Raw genomic sequence first — 14618 nt, 5'->3', positions numbered from 1 at the left:
TGTGGAGAGAGAGTGCAGTTGCCACCATAACACATCCAAGACTTCAGAGAGAAGTACCCTGGGATCTTTAGTACTTGCAGAAATTCAGGTTCTTCAGGGTAACATGAAAAAACTAATCTCTAAAAGCACATTGTCCCTTCTATTCACCAGCAGCACTGATTTCAGTCACTTCGAGGGAAGAGTGCCATCTGCTGAATCACAACTATCAGTTCTGTAGAACCTTCTCTTTTTTTTCCTGGAGGTTTCCCAACCAGAATCCCATGCCTCAAACACAGGCAGCATGTGTAATTGTGTGCATAGGAGTAGTCCTATTCTCTTGGAAATTAATTACATGTTTGTAAGTCTTAGAAATGACAGGCAGCAGGCGGTGGGGTGTGTGTGTAGGGATGTGTGTGTGAGGTTTACAGGAAGATAAATACCAGATTAAAAATTCAGCCCTACAACTGTTGTGCATTCAGTACTGTATGAAATTTAAATAAAAAGATAAATACTGGGTATTAGAGCTAATGTTTCACTTTGATGAATGCAGTAGATATATGTTATTGTACAATCAAATGCATACATTACTGTATTTTCTGTAGTTTTAAACTCACTTAAAAACATGACTTTATGCCACTGAAAGTGGGCTATTTTTTCCTAAGCATTTTGGAGTTAGAATAATCCATTGATATAATTTAGAGGGGAATGTAATTTTATGGCATTTTTGCCTTCGCCTTTTCAGATGCCACCCTCTTCTCCGATTATTTTTCAGGCATTCACATTTCACATATTACAGAATTAACACAGCAAGCACACCTGCATTTTAATACACATAGAAGAAGTGTTCCTCAGTTCTGAAGAGGTTAAAGCCATATTTCTTTTCCTAGAAACATTTTCTGTCAGATACATGTATGTGTCTCATATATATATATATATATATGTCTCAATATCAAGGATGATAAGGATGCTTGAATGGCACACATTTTGTAAGAACATCTGCAGTTAAAGATGATGTCAATTACTTATAAGATATTCTGATGAATTTCTGTAGGCTTACAATTTCAGGAGATTCACTCAGCTGTGCAGCTGTTATATATTATTACAATCTAAGTGGTTTTTTTTTAAGAAAAAGATAATTAGAGCAGTATATATACACTCCTAGTAAGTTTTTTTTTTTCTGAAGCAAGAAAACACTGACAGCTAAACATGTTATGAAGTACCCAACACAGTATAAATTGAATAAGTCTTTGAAGCTCTAGTGTACTTTCACTATAGGTACCTAAAGTAGAATGAATCTGCACTTCTGAAAGGATGAAGATTTCTTTACAGTGGTAGAAACAGTCTCCAATGTCTGTAAAAGATGGAGTAACTGTGGCACAAAAGCTTTAAACTGTTTTACTTACACTCAACTCATGATCATATGGTAAGGCCATTCAAGCTTCAAAGCTTTAATCCACTGCTGTATTTAGAATATATCTGTATCTGAAATGGGAAATTAGAAAATTAACATCCAGCATGCATCAGACTTCAACACAGCATAAAATTTCACTGGGCATTTTTTTGAAAGACCTAAGCAAAAGAGTATGTGAATCTAGAAGCCTACTATTTCACTAATGTGCAGGAAACAAATTTATCTTGAGTAGAGGAAACACTCTGAGAATTAGCTAAATGCTTTATTTACTGTCTCTGGACATCATATATACTTATTGCAGTCAAAAGGTAAATGGATTAATTTGTGTTGCTAGAGGATACATATGTCATAGAAATACACTAAACCTGACATTTTTACAATTAAAGATTACAGGGAATATTGACAGCTTCATATAAAACCAGGGATACATAAAAATTACATTTTACAAGTAAATAAATACTTGTATATATAAAATCTATGTGTGTAAGTACATTCACAGAATATGTAAACCCATTTATTCCCTATAGAGTGACCTACTTGTAGATTTGTGGGTTTGCCCTTTCAACAGAAGCTATCAATTAAAATATGTAATTCAGTACAATGTGAGTCTGCCAATACTACAGAAGGAATAAAAAACACGCCTTCAAAATGTTATCGGTGGTGGTGGTGGTGTGTTTTCTTTTCTCCCTGGATACTATTTAGTCTAGGCTTTAAAATAATAAAAAGTCTGACTATATAGTTACTGGAACAGGTTACCTAAAGACAATATGAAATTCAAGTCATTAGAAATGTATAGTAATCGGATTAAAAAATACTTGCTGGTGGGAGTCTACTTATATTTGACCCTCTATCAGAACAGTGAGGTGAAATAAATGAACTCTTGAGGCTCATTTTCAGCCCTGCATGTGACTCCTGTTTATTTAATTAAAAATGAAAAACCTCAAACCTAATTTATTGAAATCTCAAACTTCTCACAAGGGATTATCTAGGACCTCTTCACTGTTTCTGCAGTCTGTTTTAACTCTGGAGGTGCCAATGCATTTTTGCTTCATAAAATGCAGAATGATGCATGAGGTCACTGAACAGACAGAGAAATTTTTTACTAGGTACAGACTGAAGAAATCTGGTCATCTCCAAATGCATTCACTGTCGTTGATTCCACCGTTATGATTGTTTTCTAAATGCATTTGAACTAAGAGCTAATTCCTTTTTCTCTCTGAAAATTAATGTGCAGTTGGTGTCAAAACACTAGATTATTTTCCTAAACTTTTGAGTGGTTTAGTGTCTGGTCTGTCCTCATCACTTTTAGTGGAAAATCTTGCCAGGGTCATTGCCGATGATACATAAAAAACCTGGATATACATAACCAGGGACTTCCTTTTGCAATGTAAAAGTTTTGTTTTACATTATTGAAAAGTTGTCTTTACTACAGATCTCGTGTAAAAGTGCACTGAAATAGATTCAGTGCAACCCACAGGACCTTTCTGTTGTTGGACTTCTAGTCAGTTTGCCCTGCACCACCCTGAGGGAGACAAAATGGGGCAAATGCAGTGGGAGGCCAGCAAATGAGCGGTTCAGTTGATGGTGGCTGAGAGCATCCAAACCTGTTTGGCTGACAACAGCGTGGGCTGCGTATGAATCCTGTGACGGGGAGTTACAGGAAGGTTCTTCCCCTGGCGTTTTATTATCCCACTGCAAGAAAAGCTTGCTTGCAATGGGGTTAATATATTCAACATGCTTCTTGGAAATTTAAATTTCCTTTCGCATCTCAGTCAATCTTCCTAACTTAATGAATCAAACCTAGGAAGAGCTGGAGCTTTGCTGTGAGGTGATAGTGCTGCTCGATGTCCGCCTTCCCTTTCCCCCAACAGCGTTAAGCCTTCGTGCCCCACCACTACCTCTGGTGGTGCGGGATAAAGCCCACACAACCACGTGGAGCTGTTCTGAGCTGCTCACGTGGCTCTGCACAGCACCTGTCCCTGTGCCCAGGCACTGGAGCGAGGGGTGGAGGACACTTGTCCCAGAGGGCTGGTCCATGCCTGGAGCACGGCTGGGGATGGGGATCACCCACCAAACCATAGTCACCGCGCTCCACCTGAAATGCCTACAGTGCTGTTACCTGCCCACAGTGCTGCCTACTAGTGCCATTGATCATTATAGGAGAAGAAAGGAAAATAAACAGCCGGGTAAACCGTGAGGGGGAAGGCTGTGGCGGCGGTGAAGGGTGCCCGGGGCTGAGCGCGCCCCGCGGTCGGTAACGCGTGGGGCGGCCTCTGCGCGCCTCACGCCATGTTCCGCCTGGGCCTGGGGCTGCGGGGAGGCGAGCTGGGGCGGCTTCTTCGGGGGGGGAGATCTGGGAGGGCCTGTGACCGATGCGACCCTTGGCTCAGACCGGAGTCGGGGGGTGGGTGGGTAGGGTGTACGCTGTGCCCCGGGGCACGGCCGGGGGCGGAGGGGGCTGCAGCCGCTTTACCGGCGGGGTCTGCCGGGGCGGGGAGGCGGGAGGCGGCGCCACGGCTCCGCGCGGGGCGGGATCCGCCGGGCCGGGCCGGGCCGCGGCGCTCCGGGCGCGCGGGGGCCGTGTAGGTGCGGCTCCTTTAAGGTGTCCTGAGGCGGCACCAGACCTGCCGCGGCGGCGGCGGCAGCGCGGGGAGGAGGCGGGGGCGGCCGGCAGGGGAAGGGGAAACCCGCGGCTGCCGCGAGCGGCTCGACGTGACACCAGAAAGTTCAGGCGCGGCGGGCTCGGCCCCGCCTGACTCGTGCACCCCTGCCCCGGCAGCGGGGAAAGGCGAGGAGCCGCTCCTCCCTCCTCCTCCTCTCCTCCTCCTCCCGCTGCCGCCGCACCGAGGGCGGGCGGGGTGGGTGGCTGGGGGCGTTGGCCCGGGGAAGTTTTGCTCGCCCTCTCTCTCTTTCCTTTCTTCCTTCCTTCGCCCCTCTTGTGCCCTCCTCCGGCGCTGGGGAGGGGGCGAGCTCGGGATTCCCGCGTGCAGGGGGCGGCGGCGATGCTGGGCAGGGCGAGGGGCTGCCGCCGGGGCTCCCCTGCCCGCCGCCGCGCCTGACTGCGGCCGGGCTGCGGCCCCCGACGCGCCCGCCTCCTTCCCCCGTCATGGGAGCGGGGGCTGCCGCCGCTCCGCCGCCACCGCGCTCTGCCCGCCGTTCGCCCCGCGCCGCCGCCCGCCCCTCGCCGGGTGCCCAGTGACTTGGCGGGGACTTCGCGGAGCGCGCTCCCCTCCCGCCTCTCGCCTTCGCCGAGGGCGGCGGCGGCCGGTCCCTGCGCGTCCCGGCTGCGTCCCGTTACTGGCTCGTCCCGAGCACCCACAGCCAAGTCTCGGGCCGGAGCAGCAACTTGTGATCGGCCGGCGGTGGACCTCGGCTGCGGGAACTCGAGGATCTTTTGTTTTCTCCTGTCGCTTTGGATGGTCCTGGGAAGTGTCAAGGCGCCGCTTAGGAGAGCCCGGGCCAGGAGTGGGGAGGCCGGCCGGAGCTGCCGGAGCCCCGCGGGTCTGACGGCCCCTGCCCAGAGGGGGCTCGCTCCGGCCGTCCGGCGGGATTAGGGAGCCTCGCTTACGTTAAGCTTCTGTGGAATTACAACTGGGGGCTCCTCGTTTCTCCCCCCGCTCTTCTGGCATGAGACTGCTTGCAGGCGCCACCCGAGGACAATGATCGCGGAGTTTGCTCACTTTTACCTCTTTGGATTCATATGTCTCACCTCAGGTAACCACCACGCGTAGGCGACTCGGATGTGAGGCCGCGGCGGGGCCGCGCTCCCGCCGCCCGCGCCGGTGTGGCGGGGGCGATGCGCTGGCTGCCCCCTCCGCGCCTCCCGCCCCCCTCCCTTCCTCGGAAACGGAGCCTGCCTCCCACCCGGGGGGCGCCCAGACCGCGCTTCCCCGGGGCGCGGTGCCGGGAGCCGCCGGCGGGCGGGGGGCTGCCGGGGGACCGGCGTGGGGAGGGGTGCGCGGCGCCGGGTGCGGCCCCAGCGCTGCCGGCGGCCGCCGCGCCCCCTCCCCCCGCCCCGCCGGCAGCTCCTGAGGGCCGTTTGATGTGACCGCGGCCGGGGACGAGCCCCGGCCGGGAGGGGACGGCGGGAAGTGACCCCGTCCTCCCGCGGGAGCGGGGCTGCGCCTCCGCACGGAGGGGGCTCTCCACGGGTAACACGCCGGGGGAGAGGCCGCAGGTACCGCGCACCCTGCCCCGGGGGGGGGGCCTGGAACGGCCGGGCCCCTTCCCAGTGAAGGGGTTCAGCCTGCGCACCCGCCGCGGGTGGGGAGCACGGCGGGGTCGGTGTGTGGGGTTTGGGGACAGGTTTCGCATCACCTTGGCGGTTAAAGTTTACCCACGTGTGTGAGGTGAAGCGCCAGCGTGATAAATGGGAGCGGGAGAGATCGCCGAGGAGATAGGGGGGATTAGTGGTCATTAGTCACTGTTTGCGCGGGGCTTATGCGTGTTGGGGCATTTTATCGTGCCTGTAGATTAAAAACAGGGTCGTACTAATAGCGTGTGGCTGGTGGCAGGTTTTGCTCCGTGTAAGCACCCTAGCAAGTGCCGGTGTCGAGGGATGCGCGGAAGGGCCGCGTATAGCGCCCTGAGCGGGGTGCGCATCCCTCCGCCGCCCCTGGCAGCGCGCACCCCCGGGCGGCAGCGGGGCCGGAGGGGTCCCGAGGGTGCTCGGGGGGGTTTGTGTTTTGTGTCTCTCTTTTTTTTTTTCTTTTTTTTTTTTTTTTTTTTTTTTTTTCTCCCCTGCCTAAGCTTCCTGTTGCTTTTAGGAGGCCGGATTTGTCTGCCTGCAGTATTCCTTCCCGTTCCCAACAACGCCTTTTGTCATACGTTAAGCTATGAGTAAATGCAGTAAAACCTTGTGTTATAGTTAAGGTTAGTTTTGGGCGCGAACTTTTATGCCTTAATTGATTTTTATAAGTTTGCTGAGGACCTCTTCTGAGTCATTAAAGTTACAGTAGCGTGAGACACCTGGTCAGTAAATAAGTGAATGAAGTTTTTGAAAGACTTAAGTACACTGCCTGAAGCTTTAAGTCTTAATTATGTCACCAAATGCAATAACTTATGTCTGTTTCTAGATTATATCATAAATTCAACTTAAATTTTTGCTGTTAGGTACTAGGTTTGCTTCTTGTGGCTTTGAATATGGAAAGCTTTGCATCTTCCTCTTTTAAAAGAAGAGAGTAACTCTAACCCTGTTCACTGACTGTGTCAGTTGTGCAGTCTTCAATTTGCTTTTCTCTGTATTGTCGCCTTTATCTAATAGAGGGAACAATTGGAATGGGGAAGAGCCTCTTCACCAGTTTTGTTTTTTGTAAATCTTCCATGTCAATCCTCCCCACCTTGGAAAAGCAGACCTCATAGATTATGTACTCTGTAACTTAGTTCTGTGCTAGGGTATCTTAAACTCCCAAGTTAAGAAACAGTTTGGTAGGTTGTTTTTTGCTGTGTGGTTTTGGATTATTATTTTTTTTTTTATTCTCTTACCTTTCTCAGAGAAATGCTCAATAGAGTAAGACAGATGTAAGGGTTTTTTTTATTATTTAGACACACCCTCCACACCCCACGGATGAGGAAGATCTCTTTAATAATGTTGATTCCAGCTGAGTTGTTGGAAAGGAGAAAAAAAAGAAAGCCATGAATTTTTATGGAGGTTTTTAATTTTGCCATGTAAGCAAAGTCAGTAACAAAGAGACAAACACCAGAAAGTAACTTTGTACTCATTCCCTCACCAGAGGGTGGGGTTTTTTTTCCTCCCCCTTAGCTAGAGTGTGATCGAATAGTGGGTCTTGTGTCTAGAACAATGGAGATGCCAGAAACCTTTTGCAGGATGAAGTTTGAGGGCAGATGGCTGCAGTACAGGAGGAACAACAGGAGTCATCTACAGCAGATTCCACACCAAAATCCTTTGAGTTCTACTGACAGCTGATATGCTTGCAAGTTGATTGATCCTTTCCTCCCTTTTCCACTGAAGGCTTTGACTTCCCTTACACCCAATACTGAATCAATGGTTTTTGTGGCCACGCTCTAAATAGAATGTTAGAAACTTCTACAGAGAGGTGGGAAATAATTGGGGGATGGGGAGGAGGAAAATTTTAGTAATAAACAGGTAAGTGGGTTAGTGTTTGTTAAAACAGTAATTGGTAAACCACTTAGAATTTTAAACCCCTAATTTTTACCCTGGTGTTGCTTCTCTGCAATCCTGTGAAGTACCTTCTTTCATCTAAGCCTGTGGTTTATAAATGTTGAATACATTTAAATTTGAATAATTTTGAACATTGGAATATAGCTGCTTTCCTTCCTTAATGTTCCAGTGCGATTTCAATACTTCTTTGCATAAAGATAAGAATAAAAATTGCTTTAAGGGGTACTTCTTTGGTATCCTTGTTTTCTTGAATATTTACCTGCGGTCTGCCTTTTTTCCTCTGTTTTGTGGCAGCCTTTCCTTTGTAATCCATAGAGTTCCCATCTCTCTACCCCCCAAGAAACAGGAGCATCAGGTTAATATTTTTGGAAAATAAAAGCTTTCAGTTGTCTGGAGAGTTACAAGCAGAATGCTTTTACTGTGAATAAGACTGTCAGGGTTCTGGTTTTCCATGTGTGTTCGCTGCTCTGACTACTTTCAAGGCTATTTATAAATAGGCTACTTTTTTTTTTTTCTGATCCTTCCACAGAAATCTTTGTATTTCTATGAAGTATTTCATTGCATTGGTGATTTCCACCTGCTCAATATGTTTTCCCCATTTCCTGTCCATGATATCCCATACTAATTACTGTACTTCAAACGGGATAGGTAGACTTGCTCAAGAGGGCTTTCCATGGTGTGTGAAATAGGCAGCTCTGACAGCAGTGAGGCAGGCATGGTTTCCAGCGATTGTTCTAGCCAGTGGAGGGCAAAATTGTCTCTTGTATTCCTTCATGGGAGAGTAGTTTATAGTTTGAGGGTGTTCGTGGGGTGTCCCCAAAGTCCTTTCCAGTTCCCTAGTCTGCCTGTTGGAGTAAGTCAGCTGTTTCTTTGATGCATTTTGTTTGCCTCATAAGTTTGTACTCAGAGGGAACCTTGCTTCAAGAAGTGGTAGAGTATTTCAGGAAATGTTTCAGCTCTTTTACCATGTTCTCTGTCTAATAGTAATAAAAAGAGAGATTATTTTTTTTAAAAAACACAGTAATTCAACGGATTATGAACGGCTAAGTGCATAATCTGTAAAGCAAATGCTACCCAAGAAAACGTAAAACCCAGCTGTTTTTTCTCCTACCCTTAATGCATTGTATGCTGTTGTAAGTGATTTTACTGCAAGAACATTTAAGAAAGATTGAGCCAGCTGCTTACAGTTGAAGAAACTGGCCACACTTGCATTGTGTTTGAGAACTTTAAACTAGAAAAGAAATAACCACATCCTATGAAACTGACAGTTCCTTACTTGTGATGGAACGTTTTCCAGGTAAGTATCCAGGTGTTTGACGATTCAAAACCACTTACCCTTCTGAGTAGTGATAGCATCTGTGGAGGTCAAACTTATTTTCTTCAATTTGCATTAGTATGGGTTTTGTTGCCTTTCAACTAGAAAGACACTTCTGGTAAAACTTAGCAATTAATTTTGATACCCGTTTAAAACAGAGGAACACTCAAGCTGCGCATTGCTCACTGCAGTCAGTGTTGGTTGTAAAATGCTCTCTTGCTGCTGTGTCATACAGTCTCACATCATTGTCCTGAAGCAAGACAGTATTTTCATTATCAGGGATAATCTGTAATATTCAGGGTGCTGAATTTTGGACGATTTCTCTGTACTGTCCATAAGATTTTACTAGAAAACAGATTTATTTTAAGAATACTCCTGAATCTCCTGTCCAAAGTCTACAGGCTCAAAGTTATGATTGGACATACAAAGATAGATAGACCATTACGAATATTTTTAGAAACTAGTGACACTAAGGTAACAAAATTGTTTAATGTCAAATATTAACATGTGATATCCATGGCAAATTATGCTTTAGTATAAAATGTTTTGGAAGTGATAGCCAAAGAGGTCCAGTGGGGGATCAACAAATCATCTTTTTGTAAGAAGTAGAGAGAAAAAAATATTTAGACATTTGAGACTGAGAAATCTACTGCTGTGCTTACTAATCTGAGAACGTATTCCCACACTCTCAAATAATACCAGTTTTGCTTTGACGCTTAATTTTCTAAATAACTGGAAGAGTTTTGTTTCACAATCCTAAACAAATGTAATACCATGTCTCATTCTAGGTTAGCTTTGTCTAATTATTTTAATAATATGCTGGGGCTAGCAAGTCCAGTCAGTTGCTCATCTTCTACAACTTACTATTTTTGTCATCGTTAAATGTGTTGTGTGAATAACGGTCACTTGGCTTGGTGTCATGGTAGACGTTCTACATTCTTCTTCAAAATATTTCTCTTTCATAGTGAAGACTGGCATTGTTAATGTGTAAGTTGTAGATTTGTTGGGGTTTTTGTGTGCTTGAATGGTTGGGAATGAGGCTTTTTGTTGTCAATAATTGCTAATGTTTTGAGGTGATTTTTGCGGTCAGGAAGCTAGCAGGAACCTTGCTATTTCCAAGCAAACTGAAAGGCACCTAAGAATTTTATATGCTGAGGTCCTGTGTGTTCTGCTATATAATCTCATTCTGTAGTGATAACCTTCCTTAACTTTTCACCTGAGTGCCTCTTCATAAAACTGTAAAGCAAATAGTGAAATAACTGAAGTAGTGACTGAGGTGCATTTTGAGTCCAATAAATGGTGTAAACAGAGGAGATTCGAGCGTTTTCCTTTTAGTGACTAGAAGCTTGACCAAAAGGTGAGACTAGAGATACAAAGAAGTACTCTTAAGTATTTTGATAATGAGAGCTGCTTTTAAGGGCAGATAAATTTACTAGTTTATACTTTTTCTTCATACCTTCTTCAGGATTACCTACGTATAGGTCCTTATAGCACTGTTTGACTATAATAGCATGTTACACCCATTGACTGATGTCTCTTAGCTGATTATTGCATCAGCCTTAAATCAGCACTGAATTGGTGTGGGTAGAAGGGTATTTTGTGCAAAGAAGGAAATTGTCTTATGAGAACAAGTATCTTGTTCTGCGGAGATGGGCTGTAGGTGGCAGCCAGCTGTGCTGAATTCATACAGTTGAGAGCTGGTACTATGGAAAAAATCTCAACAGGTGAAAAAGCAGAGCAGCTGGGAAGCTGCTAATGACTTCGGTTTTCAGTCAATGAGCAGAGTTCTGTTACACTGTTGTTGTATTGTGTTTTGGGGTTTTGTTTTCTTAAAGAGCTAAGTTAATGGTCAGAGTATGGAAAGACTTAGGTCAGATGCTGAAAGCTACCTTTCCCTGAAGATGATGGTAAGTGATTTTGAAATAAGATGGTGGTAAATTTAATTCTGGATGCCAGAGTGTCTCTGTTAGTTGACACAATGAATTCATTGGAATAATTGTGCATTTACCCACAAAAATTCTAAGATAGGGTTCTGGAACATCTGCTAGGAGGTACAAGGTAGGCCTCACACCAGGAATATTTTAATTGGTGTTACAACAGCAGCACAAAGTCAGCCTGTGGCAGAGGTAGGCATGTATTTATACTCATTTAACTTCCCTGAAGTACTCACTTCAGGTGTAAGTAGTAGGAGCAATGTCCTATGCTTCCATAAAACAATGAAGAGAGGCTTAAGGAAAGTGTATTCTGTTTCTTTTTATGTCTCTTGAAAATAAAGTGGGGAAACTATTTTTCCTGGGAAAGTGAAGGAGTGGGTGAACAACTAATGGGGTTAAATACTGTCAAATGTTTAGAACTGTTCTAGGGTTCTCTGAGATTTGTAGAAATTTTCCATGCCTGTCTTGTTCTGAGTCTTGGGAAAGTTTCTGACCAAGACTGTGTGTATGCATGTGTCTACCATTTTTGTTTTAATCATACACAAATTGGCAATAATAAGATCTGTGAATGGTGTCAGGCCAGTCTTTTAATTTAGAGCCTGCCTGTTACCTGAGCAGCTGCAGTTAAGGGGAAGGTGCAGAATGCTCTGTTCACACCCGTGATCAGAGAAGTTGTTCCCCCATGGCTGAAGACGGAACTGTTTATTGAATGGTACATCCTTAAGGTGGCTTTACCAAAAGAAGAACTCTGCTGAGAAGGGGAATAGAAAACCTTTAGTCTTCACTTTTTTTTAGTGGGAAGTAATGTTAACTGTGTTTCCCAGAAACAGAAAATTAGGAAGGAGGATCAACAGTTAATCAGCAGAGGATAAATCTGTAGATCTAAATAAAGGATCAGCATGTTTTAAAAGCTTAAAAAGGAGTTTTGCATCTTTGTGAAAACTGTTTTTCTGGTCCTCAGGCTTACTCATAGTTACTTTCTGTGCCGCTATCCAAAGAACTGCACAGAACTGGAGCACTTTTCCAACTAGCTTTTAGTGAAGTGATGTCAACGTGTTTCTGCAGGAGTGAAGGCCTTGATGGTGTAATTTGGGAATATTCTTTACCTTCTGATACATATGTTGAATACATGGATTTTGATAACAGCAATAGCATTTTTTAATGTCATCTTCAACCTCATTGTTAGCACATTTGGTTTTTATCTTAAGAGATTTTTCTTCTATATAAACTATATACAGCTAGTATGTAAAAACATCAGTGTTTGGTATTGGTTTTTTTTTTTACACCTCTAAGGTGTTAATTTTCTCAGTCATAATGCTGACATATATAGAATACCTGTATTAGCATATATACTTTCACAAAGTAGTCGATATGTTTCTGAAGATTTCTTTCTTAGTTGGCTTTCAAAGAAATTCCAAAACAAACAATTCAGTTGGCTGACTGGTGGTAGAGGTAAATTCAACAATGTCCTCCCATTCAGCTCTTGTTTTCTTCCACTAGACTTTACGCTGTTAGAGGGGCGTAGGACTTTGTATGATACTAAATGCTTATATTTACTGAAATTTAAGTAAATCCCTGTAAGTTAAATAAAGCATTTAATTTAAGTATAATTTACTATAAATTCAACTTAGACCAAAATGGCTAGTTGAATATAATATTATTGAAATGTATGAATGTGGGTTTTTTTTAATCAGGAAACAAGCATGTTTTCTGGACTGCTGCAGTCCTGAAATACATATACTTTATTTGATGAGATGCATAGTCAGATATGCAAAGTTCTTCAAGCTGCCCTTTTCTGTTGGCAAGTATTTGCTCAGTACGGTGTTGCATTACCTTAAGTCTAATGCTAATATAGTGAATGATTAAAATAATATGAACACCCTTTACTGTAGATTGAAGATCTGTAAAGCTGACAAGCCTGTGCTGAGCTCTGGGATTTTAAAATCTTAAAGTTAATATTTTATTTTTTTTCGCCTTGCCTAGTGAATTAGCAGTTAGATAAGCTCAATTTCGGAACAACCTGTCTTCTGGGGTGTGCAGTGCAGGGTATAGCAAGGGTCAGTTTCCAACCAAGGAAACCTGAAGCCATCCCTGGCAGCCATGTGAGAGAACTGTGTGGTCTATACACTTTTGTTATTACTCTTGTTAAGTAGTCTTTGTCTTCCGCTTCTTTAAGTGTCTTGTACATAAATCAGAATTGTGATTTCTTTAGTACTGTTAAACTGTTTCATGCTAGTAATGCATTAGAACTTGCTTGGCTGGCATTTTTGTGTGTTCTGAAATTTGCATATCCCCGGGGAAGATACTTATTTTTCATTCTGGGTTAGCTATATTGCATCTTATCTAATTGCTTAACTGCCTTTACATTGAAGATTAGACATATAAAGCGGTTCATGGTTTTAAATTCATGTATAGAAGACTTTAGTTTTACTGTTTGCTTCGACACTACCATAATAGATATTAACAGTTTATCATTTTAGAAATTAGGATTATAATATATGGCCAAGGATATAATGTAGGCCTAAAGCTATGCACAGGATGAACTTACCTTTCTTTTGGAAGTAGGTAAAGGGGAAAAGAAATGGTGTTTTGATAGTCATCAGATGGATATGGTTGAAAGAGTGGTTTGATTTTCAGTAAGCAGTAAAACTCAGATTTTTTTTGTAATTCAGGATGTTGTGAGTTCAATTCCCAATTGAAATTGGGAAACTACAGCTAAATCGCAGGAAGTGTTTGACTTTATCTTCAGTTGTGGATGTTTATGGGTCACTGAGTACTTGGCCCATCTGAAAATTGAGATTGTGGTGAACATTTCCTTTAGAGCCAATTAACTGAAAAAAGCTGTATACCTTTGAATTTGCATGTGAATCTATATCTCCGTGTAAGGTGATAAGCCAATAAAAGATGTGCTTCAGTATGTATTCTTTTAGAATCTTCTTAGCTTGTCCCTTTTTTAGTGTGTTTTACTAACATCACTTTTCAACCTAGACATCTCCTGTTGGTCAAGTAAACCCAAGGTAAGGATAGCAGCCTCCAAATCAAAAAACAGGTTGTGCCTGTATAATACAGGGTCATAAAATACAGATTCTGGATCAAATGTTCTGCAGTGTCACTAATCCTTTTCTTCTTTTTCTTCTTTTTCTTCTATCAGAATTTCTTGGTACCTGATATTAAACTTGGCACTTGGTCTAGCTTTGTGCTGGGAGATGTCTTGGATGCTAGGCAGGTTCAGAACTGAGATTTGCAAATTCTGAATGTTTCCCCACCCCCACCCCCCCACCCGCCTCCTACTTACAGAACAACTCTGTCAGTACAACTTTCTAATATTGGAATATAGCTGTTGCCCTAGGTACAACAGTTGGTGGATACTCCACAGTCAAGTGTTTAATGGTAGGTGGTGATAAAGGGAAAAAAAAATATTGCAAAATAGTGTAAGGAAATAAGGAAAAAAGAAAACAAGATAAGGGCAGTAACAAATTATTTCACCTTTTGCTACCCAAACTAGGAGCTCTCACTGGAGAGGGTAGAGTTTGGGACTGTGATGCTGTTGCAGCAGAATATAGGAGAGTGGATGTTTATAATGAACAAGCTTAATGAAAAGGTGTCTGATGTAACTGTGGAATGGAACTGTGCTACTGCTCAGGCATAAAAGTGATTGGCAGGAGGCCCCGTGCAAGGAGTAAAATCCTGTCTCCACCAATGTGGAAAATTATGGTTTCAACTGCAAAAGGAGGTAAAGCTTGGAAGGAATTAGCATATCTCTAGCACTGAGTGGCATCTGGAACTGAATGGCTGGGTTAAATCATTCAGTAGTGATTAATGAGACTGATTGCTTAG

General features: G+C 43.7%; 1 protein-coding gene and 1 long non-coding RNA gene across 9 annotated transcripts in view; one reads left to right on the top strand and one right to left on the bottom strand.

Moving 5' to 3' along the window:
* LOC121083040 overlaps positions 1–5566 on the bottom strand; it is a 33590-nt gene extending 28024 nt beyond the window's left edge. For both annotated transcript variants that reach the window (XR_005826223.1, XR_005826224.1), the window contains exons 1-2: positions 5100–5566; positions 1383–1461 (exon numbers count right to left, since the gene is read on the bottom strand). This is a non-coding gene — a long non-coding RNA (uncharacterized LOC121083040). The remainder of the gene's footprint in view (positions 1–1382; positions 1462–5099) is intronic.
* The window catches only part of ROBO1 (roundabout guidance receptor 1), a 321795-nt gene continuing 310587 nt past the window's right edge, over positions 3411–14618 (top strand). For 6 of the 7 annotated variants that reach the window (XM_040582909.1, XM_040582915.1, XM_040582914.1 and 3 more), the window contains exon 1: positions 3411–3576. In XM_040582909.1, the coding sequence (XP_040438843.1) occupies positions 3426–3576 (151 nt within the window). In that variant the 5' untranslated portion in view covers positions 3411–3425. Of the gene's footprint in view, positions 3577–4263; positions 5105–14618 lie in introns of those variants that run through there. The other variant, XM_040582913.1, reaches the window with a different exon arrangement.

The sequence above is a fragment of the Falco naumanni genome, chromosome 2, assembly GCF_017639655.2.
Source record: "Falco naumanni isolate bFalNau1 chromosome 2, bFalNau1.pat, whole genome shotgun sequence".
NCBI classification, from domain to species: Eukaryota; Metazoa; Chordata; class Aves; order Falconiformes; family Falconidae; genus Falco; species Falco naumanni.
Note: the sequence above shows the minus strand (reverse complement) of the source record. Positions and strands in the feature narration are given on the sequence as shown.